Below are 22,837 nucleotides of genomic sequence, written 5' to 3'. Positions count from 1 at the left end.
CTACACCAGTTAAAACAACACTGTGTCATATATGGTAATCCAAAAAGCTTAAACAAGTAGGTAAATTTTAACTTGGCAGTAGATTCCTTAAGCAAATATTGCTACAATAACTATATAATTTGTTTTTTTTTTTTTTTTTTTGGTAAAATATAATCTACACATGTATAAAACCTAATCAGCAAAGGCAGAAACAAATACATTTTCACAAGTAATTAAATAACTGAAAATAGCAATATTCAACCATAAGTCTATAACTTCTGTAACTTTTATTTCCCACCCAAACAGCAAAGAATATATCTAGTTAGATGAAAAATAAGAATTGGGAATTGTCCAAGTGCTGAGATAAGAATATATTTTTAGCTCCACATATTACAAGTTCTTTTGACCTAAGCTCCACATGATATAGCTATGTACGTACAAGAGGCAGATGATCCAATCTTACCTGACTGCAACGTATTCTCATCTAATCAGAAAGCAAATTCAATTTCAACTTTCAACTAAATGAATCGACATGAAGGGTAGTTTAAATTGATCTTTTAATTTTTTTTTATCCAATTTCGATCTAAATTAACTTTACCGAACGTATTAATTTACAATTAAATTGGACCAAGTTTTGTAAAACAAAATGCTAACACATTAATTTTATTTACATTAATATATTGTAAGAAAATATGTTTTTTTTTTTCTAAATATATAATTGCACGTTTCTGTATATTGTCAACTTTAAACAGGGACATTGCTTATGTTTTGTAAAGATTAGAAAACTGTATACATCTGATAATGATATCACACAAGCCCAGAACCACATGAATTATAGTCGAGCAAAAACCCTAAAATAATATTTGGCTGTGTAGCTATAAGTCTATATATATATATATATATATATATATATATATATATATATATATATCGTACTGCCAGCACTAGCTAAAAGCCTACATTAATGCACTACGTGAAGATCACCATCACATTGCATGTCAAATGTCCAGTATGATTAGCATGTAAGAAATAAAAGACAAAATAAGAGATCAGAGATATGGATTTGGGGATAAAATTTGAGATGATCAGTCATGATCGATACATGTACGCGGTACGAGAGGAAATAATGAGAAATGATATGAATGATCATATCATGATGATCCAACAAATATTTATTTATTTCTAAGCAACAAATATTTATTTCTACGTACGGACAGTATTTTTTAGACGAGTTTTATTTCCGATGAAATGGGGCTTTATATCTATATATATCGATCGGTGACTTCAGAGGCTAGCTGCGTATATTAATATTAGGATCGAAAAATTTCATATTTTATTATAAGAGAACTAATTTCATGAAAAATTAGTTTATAATCTCATTTTCATGCAATTTCTCTATATAAATAAATATAAGGACAAATATATACTCATGTCTAATTAGTTAATATTAACTTAGAATAATAAAAATATACTATATCCTTCCTTTTTGTTTCATTTTAATTTCTATTAATTATATTTTAAAATTAATTCTATCATATTATATATGGTTTAATTAAATTGCCAAAATTAGTAACCATATAATATGATCTCAGTTGGAGATCGGAATTAATCTAGGTTTGCCTCCTGATCAAGTAAATTCTATCATAAAAATGTACGTACTAGTTAATTAATTGCTTCACGCGGTTGAACTTAATTAATAATTACATGAATAATCCAAATCCTTATAAGCTTAATTGTTTTAATTAAGTGCTATTTTCTCCTGCATTGAATTAGCCTGATCAGGAAATGAATGCTGTTTAATCTTCGATCTCCTGAAAAATGGATAAGGATTAATCTATCCTAATTTGCCTGTACTCTTTGAATGTCTGATCATGAATGTCTATTTAATTGCAGCTAGGGACGAAACTATAAAAAGGATAGTGGCAGCTAGCTAGGGGGCCCTCCCGGCCGGCCCCAAGAACTTCAATGAGGAATAGATCATGATCAGGGACGTTGTGCATGATGAGGCAGTGCGCGCAGCTAATTAAAAAATGCATGGCTCCAATATTGCATACACACACACACATATATATATATATGGGAAATTAACTCTTTAAAAAAGACTTTCTGCACTTGCTATATGCCAGCCATTGATCATATGCATCAAATACGTACGTGCATGCCCGTAAAAAAACCAAACAAAAACCAACAAGCTGCAGCTGACATCATTTGGCAAGAAAATTAATCTATTTCTTGGCTGCATGTTCTCCGGCCCTTGTATTTAACTTATAACCAGCTCAAAGAAAGCAAGTCATTATTAATATCGATCTAAGCTCGAAAAATAAATCATTTTTCCATATCCACTTATAATAATGGTTTTTTTTATGCACACTTGCCTCAAATATATATATTTTAAATTCATCATCACCATGATCATAAGTAGCTATCTAGTCATGGCCGGTAGATATATAGTTGGATCCGATCAATGTTAATATAAAGTGGAGCTTATAAAAAGCATGCATCATGCTCTATATATATATATTATAATCTTTATGAAAAGTTTGGATATACTATATATATATATATATATATAAATTAAATGACTTATCAAATGCATGATCTATTGAGATCATCATAGGTACTCCTAATGTGGCAAAGAGGAATACCAAATATAGGAATCAAAAGCCTTGGCCTGCTCTACATTTTACCGATTCATCAATATATATTATTTCTTTGCAGTAGTACTATGCGACCGATTTGACATTAACGTTTTATTACCACATTCCTTTTGTCTTTTTTTTTTTTCGTTTAAATATCTATACAGAAATGACGGACTGTTTGTCAGTCATTAACAATCTTCATGATTATCATTACATGGGGCATACATACATACTTAAATATATAAATGATGTTTGTATGTATGTAATCACCTGCTTCCTATTTTATTCTGAAAGTATATATGGTACTGCATGCATGCATGCATGGAACCAGCTATTTCAAATTCATGACCATGATGATCATCATGAGTAGTGGCTGTCGGTTTCCAAACAGGGAGATGAATTTGTTTAAATATTACGTACTGATCCATAACATATCAGCATGTAAGTTCAACATGCATTAATTAACCAATCATGATGATGTGGACTTGACATGTGCATCCATCATGCATGATGCATTTACGTGCTATGATGATGACTCAGCTCGATCATAAATATTAATATGATGATCTATAGCTTTCAGAATATATATATATATATATATATATATATATAGCTTTCGTTTGATAGTTCTTGACTTGTTTATGACGTTGTTGCCTAACCCAAATATAAGCTGGGGAAAGCTTTGCAAGAAGACTTTTCCTATTTATATATATAGCAAGGGCCCCAAATGAAAGAGACTAGTAGAATAATTATTAAAAAAACTGAGTTTTGCTACTAATCATCATGCATCCCACACATGACTACACACCTCACTTTTTTTTTTTTTTTTTTTTTTATTCCCCCTAAACTAATTGAGTTTTTCTATTCATCATCCATACACCATAGTATATTTGGTAAGAGAAAAATAAAAATAAAAAACCATGTGTACTAGCGTGTGGTGTGGGCCGGATGATGAGTATAATTTTTCATCTAATTAATAAATTAAGAATTTATATATTACAAATAATTAATTTTATCTCTTCCTATCAATTTAATCTTTTAGATGAAATATCGATTTATTAATATCAGAAATATCGATTTTATCGTGCACAACCTTGCAAAATGGACCGCATCCAACAATGTTAGTGAAATCGTTTTTATGAATTCTGACTCTCATGATACCCTGTATTTTCCACTCAAACTTTGTTTTCAAACTCCCTATCTAGCTAGCTTGTAATCTTAGTGTATACATGTTGTAGTAATTTTTCTCATTAAAACATTAATATAACGTACTTCCTTAATTCACGACAATATATATATATATATATATATATATATATATATATATATATATATATTATTCGATCACTCTGATTTTCAGCAAGTAGGGTTCAACGTTAATTATGGTTTGGTAAGGAGCAATGAACTGGTTCGCAATATGAACTGATATTCATGTTGTTGAATGTTAGCTGGTCATTAATTTCAGCATGTATAGATCATCAAGAACATTCATGATTTGAGTAAGGAACAATGAACTGGTTCGCAACATGAGATTTTTCCACGGACTTGCTGCTAATCTAGCTAAAAAGTAAACTAGGTTTCCGATATTCCGAAGCTACGTACATTGAAAACAACCCGTCACTTATAATTACATGACAAAGTACATGCACCAGTTGACCTTAAGGGAAAAAATAACTATATCAATTCATTATTGAAAGCTTGCGCCTCTTATAATAAGCAATTAATCCACATGCCCTAATGACTCGCTAGGAAGAGATCATATATAGTATGAACAAGTTGTTATTCTTTTGCAAGAATAATCTGTCCGCACTGATCAAATTAATTAACGTTTAAAATAGGAAATGGCAGTTTATAAATTTATTGTATGTTTCTCTTTCGAGCAGCAAGTTGCATGTCTTTGATGCTATATATTTCACTGAACCATAGGCATGCGCAGAAGTTGCTTGCTTTCGAGTCGACATCCTAGCTTTTAATGATCTCTATCTCAATGTCGTGGCTAATTTATTGCTACAAAAAAATTCCGCCTATTTTATTGAATAATAGCTAGCTAGGGAGATGATCAATGTTTATAATTAAATCTTCTAGCACGTACTCGTGTGTGTGTGTGTATATATATATATATAGAGAGAGAGAGAGAGAGAGAGAGAGAGAGTACTCTATCTTAGCAAGTACTACAGATGGAAAGCTTATAACTTTGACTTCTGGTCTGTACATGAACTATATATTTAGAGATAATAATTACGTACCCTTGATGGTGATATACAAGTACCGTACTGATTAGAGGCACCCCTTAAAAAATTACCTCATGAACGAGCAATATTAATCGATATAATTTAGCCTTTCTTTCAATTTCATGGCGATCCTAGTGGAAATTGAATTGATCGAGCATCACAAATCTAAACGATCGATCGAACATTGTATATATAATGTTCAACATGTATATATATACATACACACACACACACACACACACACACATATATATATACACACACCACATGATTCAAATCTGCCTCCAAATTAATCTCTAGCTAGCTAACCAGCTGTATACTCATGGTTTTAAACATTTTATATATATTTCCAACTTGTCAATGCAGGATTCATATGGAGATCACATGGAGTAAAAATATAAAAAATCTCACAAGGTTAATTTGTAAATATATATATATATATATATATATATATATATATATATATATATATGCTGATCTTTAAGCTGCGAGCTTTTCCCAAACTTCGCATCATGATGCAGTGCCCATCAGTTGAATTTCAGTCAAGAGCGAGGCTAGCTGCTAGCTCTTCTTAAGAAAGTTATACTTAGAACTAGATAGATATCCCGATCGAGATCGAGACCTTCGATCGAGCGAGACTTGCACACAACACACGTATTGTGACCTCCACTCGAAAGAACTTGCTCTACTTTTTAGTTCTACTTTTCGTAGACGACTCAACATCTCATTATGCACCGCATCATAAACTTAAGCTCAACACAGACATGATTAATTTTCAGGTTCTAGCTCATGCAAGTATATATATACACGATAAAGGGGAGCAATTATTTTTGTCAATATATACTCCTTCCTGATCTCCATCCAAGATTTCAAAATGATCAATATCATATATATATATAGTCAGAAGGGTTTTGAGATACTAAGTATATATACTGGTGTACGTATATGCCATTTTTTCACGACTTCATGGCCGTGTATTTTATTGGCCGGTGATTGCTGGCCAGTATTTATTTTTAATATTGAATACAATATTATAATATCTCCTTGAAGCTAACATACATGATATAAAACTTTAGTCAATCCCTTCACGTTTCTGAAATAATTAGAAAGAGGTTTTAATTAATGCCTGTCTTGGGTCTCGAGAAGTAGAACTCTATTTACCTAAAAAAATGAAAGCCTTGTGCAGGAAAAGGACTTGGTCCATGGTATCATATATACTATCATGTGATTATTATATATTCTTATTCGAAAAAAAAAAGAAAAAAAAATGTGATTAATATTAATCTTATTCCATCAATTGTCCTTGCATGTGGATGAGCTTATAATAAGAGGGAAACTTGCAAACGTTTTCCCAATGAACCATCGAACTTTGGTTCACGCTATCAGATAGCCTTTTTCTGCAATAATTCAAAAGCTTGATGGACATGGAGGCCGGGGATGATCGGAAACTTGTTTCAAACTGGCCTAATGTTCAATTCGTACCTGAATCGTATGTGCACCCACCAGAAAAAAGACCTGGGAAGCTCGTCGTTCAACCGTGCAAAACAATTCCTGTTGTTGATTTTGAGGGTCATGATCAAACCCAGATCATTCAGCATATTGTGAAAGCTACCGAGGAGTTTGGATTTTTCCAGGTTCAAGCTGAACCCTTTTTCTCTATCTTCCTTTTATTAAGTTTTTCACTGATCCGATCTTCTGTTAGATTCTCTGCAAATTTGGCATAAAGTTTCTAAAAGTTGTTTGACAAGGAGCTCAGCTTTTAGCTAGCTAGCGCGCAGTTTTCAAATCCTTGCTTTCTATTTCAAGGGTTACAAATGATTCCGATGATAAGGGGATGATTTGTATGATATATAAACGCGCGCGCGCATCCACACACACATACATATATATATATATATATATATATGCATGATCTTTTTTATCCATGTTTAATAATCGTTACCAAGTAAAATTTACATTTCCTATCCAAAAAATGTAAAACAGGTCGTCAATCATGGAGTTTCCAAGAAATTAATGGATGATGCAATGGGGGTTTTCAAAGAATTCCATGGCATGTCTTGGAAGGACAAGACAAGTCAACGTTCCAAGGACCCCAATAAAAGCTGCAGATTCTACAGGAGCAGTGAAAAGTACACAACTGAGGAGGTTCACGTCTGGAGGGATGCACTGACACACCCTTGTCATCCTTTCGAGGAATACATGCAATTTTGGCCTTCAAAGCCAACTAGATACAGGTAAAGGAAGCATTAATCTTGCATATAAGTGGTAGCTACTTTTACCTGCACAGGAGATATGCAAAAGTATATATAAATTTGATCTTTCAAGCTTCAGATTTTGCATGCAACGACGACTTTGTTTTGCAGTATTAATTATATATAATCAACTGATCATGCTAGATGTTTTTGGCAATTACAATATCCAGGGAGGTTGTTGGGGAGTATGTACAAGAACTAAGAAAGTTGGGGGATCAAATCTTGGAGCTGCTTTGTCAAGGATTGGGACTTAGTACCAGTTATTTCAGCGGGCCGGGACTTGTTGAAAATCCTGTACTGTTGGTTAATCACTATCCCCCATGCCCAGACCCAAGTTTGACTCTAGGACTACTCAAACACAGAGACCCTAGCCTCATCACCATACTACTTCAAGAAGAAATTAATGGACTTCAAGTCTTCAAAGATGGTGAATGGATTGGTGTTGAGCCTCTTCCTCATGCCTTTGTAGTTAACGGAGGTTATGTGTTGCAGGTATATATATATCTCTCCATATATATGTATATATGCATGATTCAGGCCTAATTATAACTTCTTGCATGTCATGCGTTTGCCCTTTCATGTTTTCCTGTTTTGGGTTAATTACATACATTTTTCCCACAACAAACTCCCACATATTTTACGATTTGATCATCCCAATTTATCAAATTTGATTTTCACTCTCTAAAACTATATATCGCAAATTGTCTAATATTGGCACCCTTTTGTACTCCAAATCTGATTGTAAAGATGGTGAAAAGTAGACGATCATGTGATACAATCAGCTTAATTAAAACGTATTTGACCTTCCGTTTTAATTTCTTTTTATTTCCTTTAATGAATTTTATGATATTCACTTCTTTGTTTGGGTCCATATGTTTAAATAATATACCTAAACTCAACCAACAACAATAATTCAAAATAAAGAATATTTGAATCATCATGTGTCGTTTCCATCCTTGAGTTTCAGCCATGCATAACGAATAATACATCATGAATTCTTCTTCTTCTTCTTCTTCTTCTTCTTCTCTGATCTCTCTCTCTCTCTCTCTCTTATGGGCTATTCAATGGGAGATGGTCTCCTGATCCTCTCCCTCAAACTAATACTTTTGGTTAATTTAGGTAGGATTTGATGTCATCTCAGGTCTCTTTATTGTTTGAGGATAATTGGTTTTATTATCAGTTCATGAGCAATATTTAAGAACCGTCACTATTCCATCTCTTTATAAATGCCGGCCGGGGAATTTAAATGTTTTCAATTTTCTTCGTAATTAAAAGGCTTTAGCATGATAAGTTTCACTATCTCTGAGTTGGTAGATGATCACCAATGGGAAGCTCAAAGGTGCTGAACATCGAGCAGTCACAAATTCAAGCGTTTCTCGAACTTCCGCTGCCTTCTTCATTTATCCTAGTAAGGACAGCATTATAGAACCTGCAAAGGCCCTGATAAATACATGCAATCCCCCACAGTACAGATCCATGAAATTTGAAGATTTTCAGAAAACCTTCTTGGCTAGATCTGGCAATGCTGAAGCAGTGATGCAGTTTATAAGCTCCATGCATGACTCATAATGAAGCAAGCTAGAAGATGCCATAAATATATATATATATTCTCTTTGGCAGTAGGTATGCATATATGCAAATAAAGTTGTAGCTAGGATCAGTTGGCTAATACAATCTTGCTAAGTTTCACAGAGATGATGGCATCAATAAGGGTTGTGATGAATGGCTCTGTGACTGCGATATCCACAAGTTAAAAATAATATAAAATTATCAAATTTTATTCATTCTCTGATTCTCTCCGAAAAATATTTGCTGTGTTGTTACTAAGTCCTTTGGCATCTGGGATTCCATATTAGAGACAATTAATATTTACAGACATTTTTTCCTTTTCTTTTTAGCCGAGGCAATTAAGCTGGTGATTTCGTAAATAATAAGAAAGAAATATTAAATAATATACTGAACAAAACGAAACAAACTACAAGAAAAGTTTATTAATTTATATATATATAGCTAGTGAGATATATGGACACAAAATTCTAGTATAAGATTTGAGATCGACACTTACATGATATCCGCCATCTCTTCCAATAGTATCAGCTCATCAATCAGACCTTCTCAGGAAAAAAAAAAAAAAACAGATCAAGACCTCCGAGAAGAATTACTGGGAGGTCTGCATTAAAAGAAAAAACAAATGCAGAAAATTAGGTCTTGCACAGGGAAAGAACGAGCTTACCCGGCCTCTTTTTACGGTGGAAAGAAGTAAATAAATGAATAAAATGCTCGCAAGCTTGGCTTTATAGTCAGCCATGCACATGCATTATAATAGTTCGTATCATAATTAACAAGATAAAATTCTCAGAAAAGTTATTGCTATTGTTTTGCAGAAACATTAGTGCAGATCTCTGTTGTTCTTCACTTAAATTATTTGTACGTTACATACAGCTTTGCCCAAAATATAATACATACATACATACATACATATATGTATATATGTATGTATATACAAACACATTAGCAACACGAAGATCATCTGCGGAGTGTATGTATTATATATATATATATATATATCGATCGATCGGTATATATATATATATAGCTAGTTTGTAAACGTACAACATTTTCACCATGAATCAACAACTGTTGGTAATGAAGAACAAAGAAAAAGACTGGGCATCACATATACTGCTCGGCCACTAGGTAGATTATGGCAGCGAAAAAGGTGATTAGGACATAAACCAAACAAGCTAATAATTAGTTAAAAACAAAGGAAAAGAACCCAGTGGACGCTGAATAGGGCATAAGAGCCAAACAAGTTACCAATTAATTGCAAAGATAAAAGGTGTAAATGAGGATAAAATATACATTGTCAAGCAAAGAGGAAATCCACTAGATTCAGTATCTTATCGATCTAAAAGGAGGAAACATTTTTTTTTTTTTTATAAAAATAATTATATTATTTGTTAAAGGGAAGCGTGAATAATTGGTAGGTAAAATGGAGCTAGCATCTACACACACATAATATATATATATATATATATATATATGTATAATGGTTATCCTAAAAAAAATCCTACGTAAAGTCGCATGCTAATTTATTTGTGATTCATCAAATTAATTAAAAAAACATAGATTTAATTAGTAATTACAAAGTTAATAATAATTGTATATAATATTAACGTTTAATTTCCTTACTTTTTAAGCTAGTAATTTTAAACATTAATTATTATAAATTATATGTCTATATAGATAAATAATATCTTTTTTGTCGATTCCCTAAAACTCAAAACATAGGTCGTCCTAGATAATTCATCTCTTTTTCATTATAACTTAAGGGTGGGAGTCGATCCAGGCCTGCGAAGTATATATCAAAGTGGGTTGGTAGGTGGCTAGGGTACGTCGTTGTAATTTCCAAGTGCATTCGTCGGAGAGTAGGGGGCCGGCCCCCTCCCTCTCTTCTTCACAGATGTCCAAAACATAACGAAGTAAAAAGGGATTAAATAAGGGTACCCTTTCTTTCTTTCTTTCAACAGAGAATGGGAATTTCAATGATAATCATTGCCGACATCATTCTGCACACTCTTCCCTATTTCAAGCTATGACATGTCTTAATTAGAAGTCTATATGAAAGGGCAATAACACCACTCACAACGTTGTCCCAATTCTAGAGTTCCTTTCCTTTCCAGCTTTCAGATACGTTAAATCTAAATCCATCCATCTCTGTTGCTGCATCACTTCTTTTTCTCTTCCATTATCTACAGAGATAGCATAACAATTAGATCAAACATGTAATTAATATTATCTCTATCCTATATATCTGTTATTAATGTAACATATTTTGATTCTTATATATATATATATATTAATTTCTGCTTCGTTGAGCGAGACAATTACAATACACCCATCAAGCCCAATGATCAAGATCAGTTCTTTAAGCTCTTTAATTTGCATGTTTGGAAGCAGCTAGGATGACGTGGGCTGTTTTTGGGCCTCTGTGTAGGCTTTGGAGTCTTAGAGCATTGCCCAATAATGCCAGCTTGGAGAATGATAGGACTGCTTAAAAAGCAAAATAACGATTGATAAGATAGAATTACAATGCCATTTTTTTTCCTTTGTATTTTTCAGAAACAAAACATACATGAAATTGTTTATGAAACCAATTGAAGCGCTACTCCCTTTTTTTCTGAAGACATATTGAAACTATGAACATGAAGTTCTTATTTTGTGAAAATATTAAGGACCATTTGGATAATGAGATGGAATGAGATAATTTTAGATAAAATTATATTTTATATAAAAATTAAAAAAAATTACAATAATGAGATGAGATGAAACCTTTTCTATATCTAAATAGACCTATATATAAAAACTTTAGGTTAGTAAAAAAAAAAAGATGCACCAAGTCCTCCAATACCATCTCCTAATAAAGTTGTTCTAAGTTTACAATATTTTATTTTGGATTTTATTCTAAGTCGTTTCCCTTTAGATTTCTACAGCTTCTTAGCAATCATATCCGTCAAAAGCAAAGTACTGCTCGTGTTACCGACAGTTGATGTGCTGCATCCACTTAATACTAATTTATGCAAATACTGAAAAATCATGCAGGGATTTGTGTTGTGGGGGGGCCATATTCTTTCTTTCTTAGATTCTTCTCAAAAGAGCCACCTGCAAGCAAGTCCTCAGTAGATAAGCGAGCCCTGATCACAGCTTGTTAGTATCGATCGAAAGTCCTCCTCAGTGGATCATAGGCTAGCTCATGTAACGATTAGAATTCTTCAGATCTACCAAAATAGAAAATAAAATTTTAGAAGTTGATTCATAGTATCCGGTTCAATGAGCTCTTAGCCTAAAACCCAAAAGATCAGGGGCCATATATATATATATATATAGATATATATATATATCATAATTGCATTCTTTACCGAATGGCCGTAGCCAATTGAGTACTGCTGAGTTGCGTCAAGTAATTGGAAGCGACATCCAATGTAATGTTGTGCTGCTACAACTGGTATATATAGCTTCGTAATCGTTAATAATTTAGATAAGGAGATAAGTTACAACTAGAATCGACCGGATTGGTTTGACATTGGAGATCGGCACTAGCACTAGCAGCGCACAGACTTTTGTACTGGCACGTCTAGATGTTGGTAGGCGCGTGAGGAATGACGGTGGCCGTATTTGGGAAAGCAGATGCCGCTGAGTTCAATGCAACGTGAGTCACTTTGGAGGCCTAGAGACCTGCATGGTTGTGCGTGAGATTGAAGATCGGCGGCTTCCAATTCCTTTGGCAACACACGTACAGTACTCATGTAAGTCGGAGGTGGTCTTGACACAACATGTCAGGCTTCATCTTTACTAAATTCAGAAAAACAAGGAAGATATATATTGAGAAAAAGAAAAACTTTCCTTTTCAGAAGGGGCACTGGAACTGGAAGAAGAAGAGAAGGAAGCTCTTCCCAACCCCTGACGGGTCTAAATAAGGCCGAGGTGGGTTGGAAATTTAGAGAGATGGGAGTTTTAGCTGGCTAAACTTGTCTTCTAAACAAAAGCCTTGCATTTTACTTTTACATACATCTAAACTCAAAGCCCCACCCCAAAAGAAGGGGCCGGGGGGAGATATAACAATATTAAATTATTATTATAAGGCTCAAGAAAGTCTCATTGAATTTGGATACCCTTGCCGATACTGTAGAGGTCATATCACATGGGAAAGGCACACCAAGAACTTGTTAGGTCTCCCAATTTCATTTATGAGATTATTATATATAGATTGCAAAAGATCTCCAAATTAATAGACCGACTCAATAAATAAAAACAAGTAATACTTCAATATGTTTTCAAGCTCCCCCATGAACCTTTTTGCCAACATTTATGTCTTCAAGTCAAACCCAAGGCCTTCTCTCAACAGCCAGCTCTCATCTCCATGCATGTCTATGCAACTAAAGAAGCACATGTGCATGCTCCTTATTCATCCCATGTAATCAATAGGCTTCTTTATTTTTTTATTCAAATCAATCTTTCACTGAAGTTTCTAACCCTCCCCCTCCTCTCTCCTCTCCTTTTCTTCCTTTTGTCATTTTCCCCAAGTCTCTGGATATAAATTACTGTATCAGATTAACTAGTGTGAGTCGTTCTCTTCAAGATTTTAGTAGAATCGTTAGTCAAACCGATAAATCCCCTCTCCATTTGTGCTCCAAACTTCTGAAAGCTCTCATTCAAATCATCTGCAATTATGGCACCAAACCAGAATCACTTCTACAGCATTGGATCTCAGGCTCTAAAACCCATCAAAACCCAAGCAAACTCAATTTATCAACCAGCCCTGCCTACTTCAGAATCTGCTTTTCCCATATTAGCCATTGCCGTTCTATGCATCATGACCACAGCTTTGTTGCTAGTTAGCTACTACATCGTTGTGACCAAGTGCTGCTCAAACTGGCACCAAGCAAATCTGCTGAGATGGTTTTCTACATTGAGAGCAAGAGAAAGTGAAGATCCCTTTATAGCTCTCTCCCCATCAATGTGGAATCGTGGGCTTGATGAGTCTGTCATTCGTGAAATCCCAATGTTTCCATTCAGAAGGGAAGGTGAGCCAAGAGGTGTCTGTTGTGTGGTTTGTCTGAATGAGTTTCAAGAAGAGGATATGCTAAGAGTTCTTCCCAAATGCAGCCATGCATTCCACTTGGATTGCATCGATATATGGCTTCAAAGCAATGCAAATTGCCCTCTTTGCAGATCAAGCATTTCAGGCACAAACAGGTATCGGATTAATCATATTATTGCACCAAGCTCTTCACCACAAAATTCTCAACTCTTGTCCAGTAGCATCATGAGTAGTGATGAAGACTTTGTGGTAATTGAATTGGGGGGAGAAGATGAAGTTGCATTACCACAAAGGCAACAAGAAGGAAATGATTCACTAGAAGTTCCAGCGCAGCCCAGGAATAATTCACCAAGGAAGTTGGAAAAGAAGCCTGGAAACTTAAAACCAAGTAAGTTCCACCATGTTTCGATCATGGGAGATGAGTGCATTGATACAAGAAAGAAAGATGATCAATTTTCTATTCAACCCATCAGAAGATCTTTCTCAATGGATTCTGCAGCTGATCAACAGCTGTACTTAACTGTTCAAGAAATCACTCTACGAAATAGGGATCACAGTCATGAGGATGGTACAAGCGAAGCTTACGACAGCAGAGGTCGAAGATCATTCTTCCCATTTAGACATGGCCGAGGATCCAGAAAAGCAATTCTTCCCATTGAGTCCGAGCTTTAATTTGAGATTAGTTTTTTTTTATTTATTTGTATCAATTTCGGGTTTCATTTTTTGTTTTGGAGTGGAGTTACTTGAAGTTTTAACGGTCAATTGGATGTTCAGACAAGGATAATAGACGAGTGCAAGAGAGACTTAAGATGAATATCATATAATACAAAAACGACAAAAATTAGACAAAGTCTGGACTGCTGAAGGGTAGTAAGCATGGGCTAGAGAATGATTGCTTTCTTTTTCCTTTCTCAAATGAAAATGACTGTTGTAATTCTCCCATTAATGGAAGCCAGGGTAGAGGCCGGGACCCACTGGAATGAATAACCATAAGTGAAAGCGTGAGAAAGGTCTCCTTGGAAATGATCTCCAATACCTTATCCTGGAAGCAAATATCTGTGTTGATGAACGGGACGGCCGCCTTTTTTTTTTTTTTCTTTTCTTTTTTTTTTCTTTTTGCCTTCCGTTATAAGTCCCCGATAATTTTGGTTAGACATCTTCACTGTTTCCAATCAGAAGCCTTCTTCCTGGGGAAAGAAAGACAATGAAAAGAGAGTCAAATCTCAATCTAATACATGCAGAAGAATCGGATTTCCTCTACAAATCCCTCGCATGCATGTTGGTTTGGTTTGGTCTTGATCTCTAGTTTCTATATGGTCATGCTCGTCTGAGCTAAAAGTTCTGATGACAAATTGTTAGAATATAGTTTAAATAATTAAATTGACTTGTTTAGAGTAACTTAAATTTTTAAAATAAAAGACAATTTTGCATGGTGTCAAGTCTTAAGTTCGAATGACTCTATATTATATTTTATTTAATTAAATATTTCACGTATTAAACAGTTATACCTACTTATGTGACCACACGACTTTCTCATGTTTCTCATAAATGACATTCAAAACTCAATGGTTCTCGTGTTTCATTCCTATGTTTCTCATTGCTTTAGAAAACAAACATCTCAGTTTTTCTTTCCCCAGGTAACAAATCAGAACAAACTGAAGATAATAGAACGGTATTGATGAGTGGACAACATCATGACCAGAAACTAGGTCCAGTGGATGTGAACATCATAATAACATTTCCAGTGAAATACAGAGTTGTAGTATCATAACAAAAACACGATACCCTACATTTCAAGAAAAAATAATCAGAGTCAATCACTGCCTCGCGAGCATGATTACAGCTTGCTTGACAAACAATCCATTGCTGCCATAGCTGACAGTTACAGAGAACCAGTGAGAATGTAGCACAAATATGACACGCGTTGCAAATCCATTACTCAATGAGTAGCTTTCTTAAACGGGCTATGAAATGTCGCAGATAGCCTTTGGTAAGACACTTGTCAGCAAGAGATTGGTTTTATTCCTAAATGAGATCCTTCAAGATGCTTTTTGAATGATCTCCTAAATCTGTTGAGTGTGCAGCACAAAACATTTCCTGAATTCCCAAAGCTAGTAGTTTGTCAAGGATGGACAGACATCAACATGTCCTCAAATGCCCAAGAAAATGTTGGACATTTCCAAACCTCAAATCAAGATACAGGTCAAGTTATAAACGAATATGGTCTCTCTGTATCTAGTTTTTCTATTTGTATCTAGCTTTTACATTTTCAGGACTCTGATCACTTTGGACCTCTGTCACCTTGCGGCTCAAGCTTGAGGCCTACTGAGAAAATAAACCATGATGAATTTATATACAATAAAGAATACAGAGTTTCCTTTACACAGAACACCCATCACAAACAGAGTAATGGAAACCCATGTACATTCAAATTATCTGATCACTCGAAGCTTGTAGGCACTTGATTTATTCTGGGAGTTTCTGGAGGTCTGCTATATATATCGTCGAAATGAAGATTTAATTCTCCCACCTCTAAGTCATCCATGCAAGTGGTTTGGGCTAATTTGCGGTTATTTCTCCAGTCCAAGTGTTGTTCTTGCTCCTCCAAGCTTCTATCTGAAAGATTGTCATAATAATTCTCTGAACTGTGGTGAGTGAAAGCAGGAGGCTCCAGAAAACTTGTCTGGGGCTGCCCACCATATGGCCCACTTCTGGCCCACCATTGGCTCCTGGTAGTTGGGTGTGCCAAATTACTAGAAGCATGATGCTGTAGTACGCTGTCCCGGAAGAAGGGAGTTGATGTTGAAGCCCCAAGATGGGACTGAGCTCGATCCTCGTAATGGTCACCCCAGTACTCTTCATACCTTGGTTCATTTTTTGTCAAGTTGGATGGCATCCAATAATCTCCAGGATGCTGCTCATCAGTTGCTTCGAAGTCCCGTGGAGTGTCTCCCGAGTGACCAGCCACGTGGTTCAGTCGTGAGGTATAATACCAATCAAGAAGATAGGGATGATTCTTTTGATCTGCATCAGTTAGCCATAGAGAACCCAACTGGTAGCCAGTTCCAGGACTATTATGTGTGAGCTCCCTTGATAAAAACCCACGTCTGTCTCCACGACCTCTGAAAACGGGGCTCCCTCGCCACTTTCTCGGAGAATATGCCTGTCTGGCCCCTGTCCATGCAGATTTTGCTCCCTGAAAGTCCTAAGACTCGACAGGAACTGCTTTCCTTGAGTGTTTGGTTCCCACGAAGGGTAGTTACTTTGAAAGCTGAAACCAGAATAGGATCATCAAAAATTGAGATGTAGGAAATAGTTACTCCAAAGCCACTTTAGCCACACTGTCCAAAACTACTTAACAAAGCACCATGGCACCTATAACATCACAAACAACACACTTCCCTTCAAGTTGTGATTTAAAATGATTATCACATCCCCACTCATCATGCTCCTTAATGCAATTTGAACAATCATTCATTTTATACCCAATTAATCATAATGAAACTTTAGAAACAGAGCAAGATAAGGAAGAGAAGATAGAGACTTGAGGGACTGATAGTTGCAGAACTGGCGCTTGCAGCCTTGCTGAGGTTTATTTCAGTTCTAAAATATTATAATAATACTACTAGAAAGCTAAATGAAATTGAAACTGCACAGAGAAAATTCTAGGCATTTTTTCCCAATTAAAATAATATAGAAGATAAGGTGCCGTGACCAGAATTAGATCAACTCTACCAGAAATATAGCAAAAGTACCTCAAAAATGATTTCTCCATTTTCCCCTGAGAACTCCTCTCAGTGCGATGTGCATTATATGGTGAGCCATAATTGCTATTGCCATGTTTTTGAAAGTCAAAGACGCTGAAACTGCCAAAAGATCGAGAGTTAAAAATAAAAATAAATCTTATTAATGTAGAGAGAGAGAGCTATTGTACTAAATGGGAACAATGCTCATGACTTTGTCTTTAACTACCATTCATAGAATGTATCTAGGTGTTCTTTTGTATACCTCTTGTGTACATGAGCTATGCTTATTTCATTCATATTAATAAAATTTATCTCTTACTTATCAAAAAAAAAAAATGTAGAGAGAGAGAGAGAGAGAGAGAGAGAGAGAGAGAGGGCTTCATATGTGTGGTGCCTGAATAGCAAATCAAAACAAAGAAGACAAACCTGCAGACATGACCAACACCTTCAACATTCACTGTGAAATCTACAATGAACTGCAAAATGTCATCCACACGCTGCAAAATAAATATACTCAGTTCAAAACATGACATGCCCAAAAACTAGAAATTATGATGCAGAAGAATAAAAAAATTATCAGGAGTCAAAAATTACAACAAACCAAACCTTTGGGACAACAAATATAAGTAAATACGGAGTGAGGAAAATTGAGGCCATCTCCTCAAGTAGCATCATTCCAGTATACTGCATCAGGAAAAAAATCATGAGCACAAAAGTAGTTAAAACCTTCACTACCTTGCCGCCCCACAGGGTGGGGGAGGGAAAGTGTGATCTTCCCTAGACTTAATTTGCCAAACTTTCCGGCAGAGTCAGTTCACATAAAGCTTATAAGCACCAAATTTGCATTTACCCAAATTGACACAAGATAAGGGATGGGAGAGAGAATGGACAGTGGCTAATAGATGTGAGCAAATTAAGGCACACAACCGAGAACCCAGTAACCCTTACACTTCACCCTACTGTAACCTTGTCAACACAACATTCTGGTTAAGGGTACGGCCATCATATCCAACAATTGGGTATGTATCAAACTTGCACCATATCCAAATCTACGTAAACAAACAATTTCATCCAGCACTTTTCCTTGTGCCTATTTGGCTTTCGATAATTCGGCTATTGCACCCTTTCGTAATTATAAGCAAAAATAAGTTTCTGGAGTTTCTTAGTTAACTCATGCCAGAACTACCACAATGAAAACATTAAAAATAGTTAAATACCTGAAATAGAGTTTCAAACTCAATGCGAACCGTCTCAGTATTTTCTTTGCCACGCCATCTCTTTGGCATATAATGTGTATGTTCGACAACCATAGACATTGCACCCTCAGGATCAAGAACTAGAAGCTCATCTGTAACAGCAGCCCGGCTAATAGCTGTTATAGTTCCGAAAACAGCAGCATACCAAAACAAGTTGCGTCCAAATATCTGATAGTTTAAAAAAGGGCAAAAAAAAAAAATTATCCTCAATATACAAACGGTTTGATATGCCATCAAAGTAAGATATGAAAGAATTTAGTTACATGGCCTTCTAGCAGTGACTCTTCCAGAAATGCAATGATGATAAGGATTGCAGCAAAACCACCAGATACAAAGGAGATGAACTTTGCAATAATAGAAATAATAGGAGAAGGAAATTGCTTGAGATAATTAGAAGCATGATCCACACTGCTATTGATCCGGTGCTTAAACAAATGATCCACCTGTCCCACAAAAACAGATACTACTTTTAAATCTAATGCATAATAAACAAAGAGGTTACATATAAAATACAAATATTATATGTAGGAGGAGCCAAAGTGGTTTGAACTTATTCATGATAGGATCAACAACCCCCAACTCCTGTTCTGAGTCAACACATTCTTGCCTTTGTGGCAGAGTCAATTTTACCTTGTAAGCCTCCAACATATCCCATAAATCGGTCCAATTTAACTCCTATCATTTTCTCCATTCTATTTTTTTTATTATTTTTTACTGTTGACCAGGTGATCCACACCTGTGTTGAACTATCTGACCCCAAGTTATAGGTATTAGAATAACTTGAACATATCATCTTTGCGAGCTTTGTAATATAGCCAGTAGTGCCAACAAGAATTCTTGCAGAAAAGAATCGCATCGCTCAGTTCATTTAAATGAAAATAATATGAAGAAACAATGAAACCATAGTAATGAAACATTCTTTTGAACTGAATGAAATTATGCTGCTCTGTCATCTATTACGCATCTTAGTTCCACAGTCTGTTTACTCTTTTTTCTTCCTCAATCATTGTGATATTATGTGAAGTGTACATAGTAGCAAGACTACCTTCAGACTTTACTCCTCCCACATCTCTCAAATCTCCAACTGGGGTGCCAATAATGAGGCATCACTTATTGGCACCACATCTCTCACATCTCTCATAGCTTACAGATTAGATCTGAAACACTTCAGTTTCATTCAAACTACAAAGAGGTTTGGTGTAACTTTCCAAAATTCAGAAATATAGAATTAGGCCTCATCACAAGATATAAATTGTAATTTATCCCATATCATTCTGATCACTATTCATTTCCCTACATTGTAGCATTGTTTTCTTTAACCAAAGTCTTTAATATACAATGGTAAAAAAAAAAAAAAAAGTGATAGACAGGTAGAACAAGCATACTGAATGGTGATTACAGTTATAAAGACAGAACTGATGAATCAATAGGCAACCCTATCAAGACATGGAAAATGCTTCCACCCACTGGCTAAGAATCATACCCACATTTTGAGCACGCAGCAGATACAGAAGCAGCATATATTATGAACCCAGGAAAAACTTTGGTTGAACTCTATAAAAGAGAGATAAAAATAGTAATTACCTCATTATATTCCCTAAAAATCCACTTTGACAAAGTTGACCACCTTTGAGATGATGCAGTGCTTGGGTGATTATAGAACTGTTCAGCATGCCTCAGAAAGAGATACACCAGCATGAATATGACAAGAAATGGAGAAAGAAGAAGCATTGCAAGCCCAACTACCATAAACCTCTTCTTTAATGTTGCAGGATTAGATACAAAGTCCCTTTTAACACAGAAGTTTCTGTAGAAGTAGCACAGTAGATCAGAAAATCATCAACAATCGTGGAGGGAGATCATAAATCATGTCATGCACCTTTGACAAATGAAACCACAACGCATGTTTGTATAACTCTTGATTTTTTTCTACAACGTGGAACCTCATCCCAAGCCCGTCTCTTGACCAAGGGTGCAGAGTAGGAAAATTCTTGAAATTAATGCATGATGCAATATTATTCGTCAAATGATACCAAAGGAAAATAACAAATATGTAACAACTCCCAAAAGGGGGAAATACTTTCTTCCGCATATTGTAGAAGATAATTAATGCAAGCATGCCTTATATGTTAGCATGAAGCTTGAATGCGTGTTATGTAATATGTTCCAGAAACAAAATATATCTAGTTACTCATGAAAAATTCAATGTACCGATCAAACATGCTCTGCAGAATGCACCAATTTAAGGTCCACTCAAGCGTCTTTGTCAGTATCAGACGATGTTGCATTCCGTTTGAGACAAATTTGGCAGTCGGTCCAGCACCTGGGACCCACTGAGAGATGGGGAAAGCAAGCACCCCCTTGTTGAGCATTCCAATCAAGTAGTTCTCTTTGCGCATCAACCGCATCACGACATCATGGGCAGAAAGATCCTTAATCACACAGAACTGTTGTGAACTTTGCAGCTGAACAACCTTCTCAAGTATTGTCGCCCATGGCATGGTCTGAATTTCATTATCTGTAACATGGAGACTGCAAGAAGAGAACATCCTTGACGTTGTTATTAAATGATAAAATTGTACTAAAACATAAGAACTAAGTAAAAGACAAAACGTTGCATTCAACACCATCAAAATTTGTATACTTAGAATTATTCTCAGGCTTACTTGTTGTAATAAAAGTGACGAACCCCCAGAGTATCCTTTAATTGAGCGAAGAACCTCAAAAAACAAAAGATCCAATAAATAGAAAAAATCCCTAAATACCCAACAATTATAGCTTTGGTCAGTGTTAACGGGGTTAATGGGTGCTGATGAAGAGCATCCTTAGCAAGATCACAGGGCTTAATCCCAGATTCAACTGCATCCATCCCACACTTGGCATTACGAAGACCATTCCAGTCAACATATAATAAGAAAAATCCTGAGAAACAAATGGTGAATCCAAGGCTTAGAAGCTCAACTATCCATTTTATAATGATGCACCAAAGCCCTTTCTCACAATAGTAGCCATAAAGCCTTTCAAAGAACAGGTCCAAATCAGCAATTGGTTCCACATTCAAAGAATCACCATTAAGAAGCCCCGAAGGGCTCTCACTACCAGGACTTGGCGGTACCTTTCCGTAATCCGACAATTCAATCTCAGGAGGCACGTCCTTAAGCAAACCTGTGGTCAAAGATGATTCACCACGCCATTTTGATTTGAGTGTGCTAAGGGTATTTGCACCCTTTGGCCCACCAAACATCATTCACAAAGACTGACAGGCAAATACAGCCAATCCATTCCACAAACCACTTACAAGCATTAAGGAAAGGTTCTGTAAAGAAGAAGAAAATAACATTAGCCCTCTTAGTATTCTTTCATGAATGATTACATTAAAAAGTAAAACTTGTGTCAAGATTCGCAAATGGGTACGCTAGGAAGTACAAAAATTACAACTTTACTACAAGAAAATACCAATACACTCCAGATTTATTCTATTGGTACTTTTAAGCACAATTAGCAAGAAAGAATCAAACTTTCGTACCAAGAAGGCAAACAGCATATAAAAAAAAAAAATAAGATTAAAAAAATATAAAAGCTCAATATCAAATCGCAAAAATAAGATCCAATGCAACAAATATTACTGAATTGCAGTAGGCGACATATTACCTGCGGCCCACAATAAGAATGAGCAATCAAAATAATAGGGCGATAAATGAACCAAATTCACCGAATTTAGTTGATAACCAACAAAGAATTGGGGCGAAAAACCGTCAGAATCAACGAATTTAAGAGGATAGACCGAGAGGGTTTGAGGTTAACTTCAGAAGCTGAAGCAGTACGGTGTTGTATCGAAGCAGATGGGAAACCCAAGTAGAAAGGAAGGGGAGAGAGAAGAGGTGTTTGGTTGCGTGGAAGACAGAGGAATTTTCCCGATTTCTTTAATGATTATCGGACCGCAAGGTGGCTGGTGGTGTGCTTTAGGCCTTTTTTATTTATTTTTGTAGGCCTTTTGCTTGGGTTTCTCTATTTCCGACTCTGAAAGATACGTCAAAGAGACGTGAGTTCTTTTTTTTTTTTTTTTTGACAATCAAAGAGACGAGAGTTGTTGATTGAGTAAATATTTTCAAACTTTTTTATTGATCAGCGGA

The 22,837-nt window shown here is 35.5% G+C and overlaps 3 protein-coding genes across 3 annotated transcripts; 2 read left to right on the top strand and 1 right to left on the bottom strand.

Annotated features, from left to right (window-relative positions):
* Positions 1 to 6,187: 6,187 nt before the first annotated feature.
* LOC121250474 (hyoscyamine 6-dioxygenase-like) lies at positions 6,188 to 8,842 on the top strand. The gene is made up of 4 exons (XM_041149603.1): positions 6,188 to 6,483; positions 6,833 to 7,083; positions 7,272 to 7,593; positions 8,416 to 8,842. The coding sequence occupies exons 1-4, from the start codon at positions 6,268 to 6,270 to the stop codon at positions 8,668 to 8,670; spliced, it is 1,044 nt and encodes a 347-aa protein (XP_041005537.1). The 5' UTR covers positions 6,188 to 6,267; the 3' UTR covers positions 8,671 to 8,842.
* Positions 8,843 to 13,001: 4,159 nt separating this feature from the next.
* LOC121248769 (RING-H2 finger protein ATL16-like) lies at positions 13,002 to 14,793 on the top strand. The gene has a single exon (XM_041147324.1). It carries the CDS (start codon positions 13,331 to 13,333, stop codon positions 14,372 to 14,374), a length of 1,044 nt encoding a protein of 347 aa, XP_041003258.1. The 5' UTR covers positions 13,002 to 13,330; the 3' UTR covers positions 14,375 to 14,793.
* Positions 14,794 to 15,913: 1,120 nt separating this feature from the next.
* On the bottom strand, positions 15,914 to 22,586 carry LOC121248770 (autophagy-related protein 9-like). Its single transcript, XM_041147325.1, is given in 11 exon segments — positions 15,914 to 16,879; positions 16,882 to 16,973; positions 17,458 to 17,568; positions 17,875 to 17,945; positions 18,055 to 18,132; positions 18,666 to 18,872; positions 18,968 to 19,147; positions 20,289 to 20,511; positions 20,916 to 21,236; positions 21,371 to 22,020; positions 22,356 to 22,586. Coding segments are annotated over 10 exon segments (2,601 nt in total). The 5' UTR covers positions 21,952 to 22,020; positions 22,356 to 22,586; the 3' UTR covers positions 15,914 to 16,142.
* Between the last annotated feature and the right edge of the window lie 251 nt (positions 22,587 to 22,837).

Source organism: Juglans microcarpa x Juglans regia, chromosome 2D (assembly GCF_004785595.1).
Source record: "Juglans microcarpa x Juglans regia isolate MS1-56 chromosome 2D, Jm3101_v1.0, whole genome shotgun sequence".
Classification (NCBI taxonomy): Eukaryota; Viridiplantae; Streptophyta; class Magnoliopsida; order Fagales; family Juglandaceae; genus Juglans; species Juglans microcarpa x Juglans regia.
Note: the sequence above shows the minus strand (reverse complement) of the source record. Positions and strands in the feature narration are given on the sequence as shown.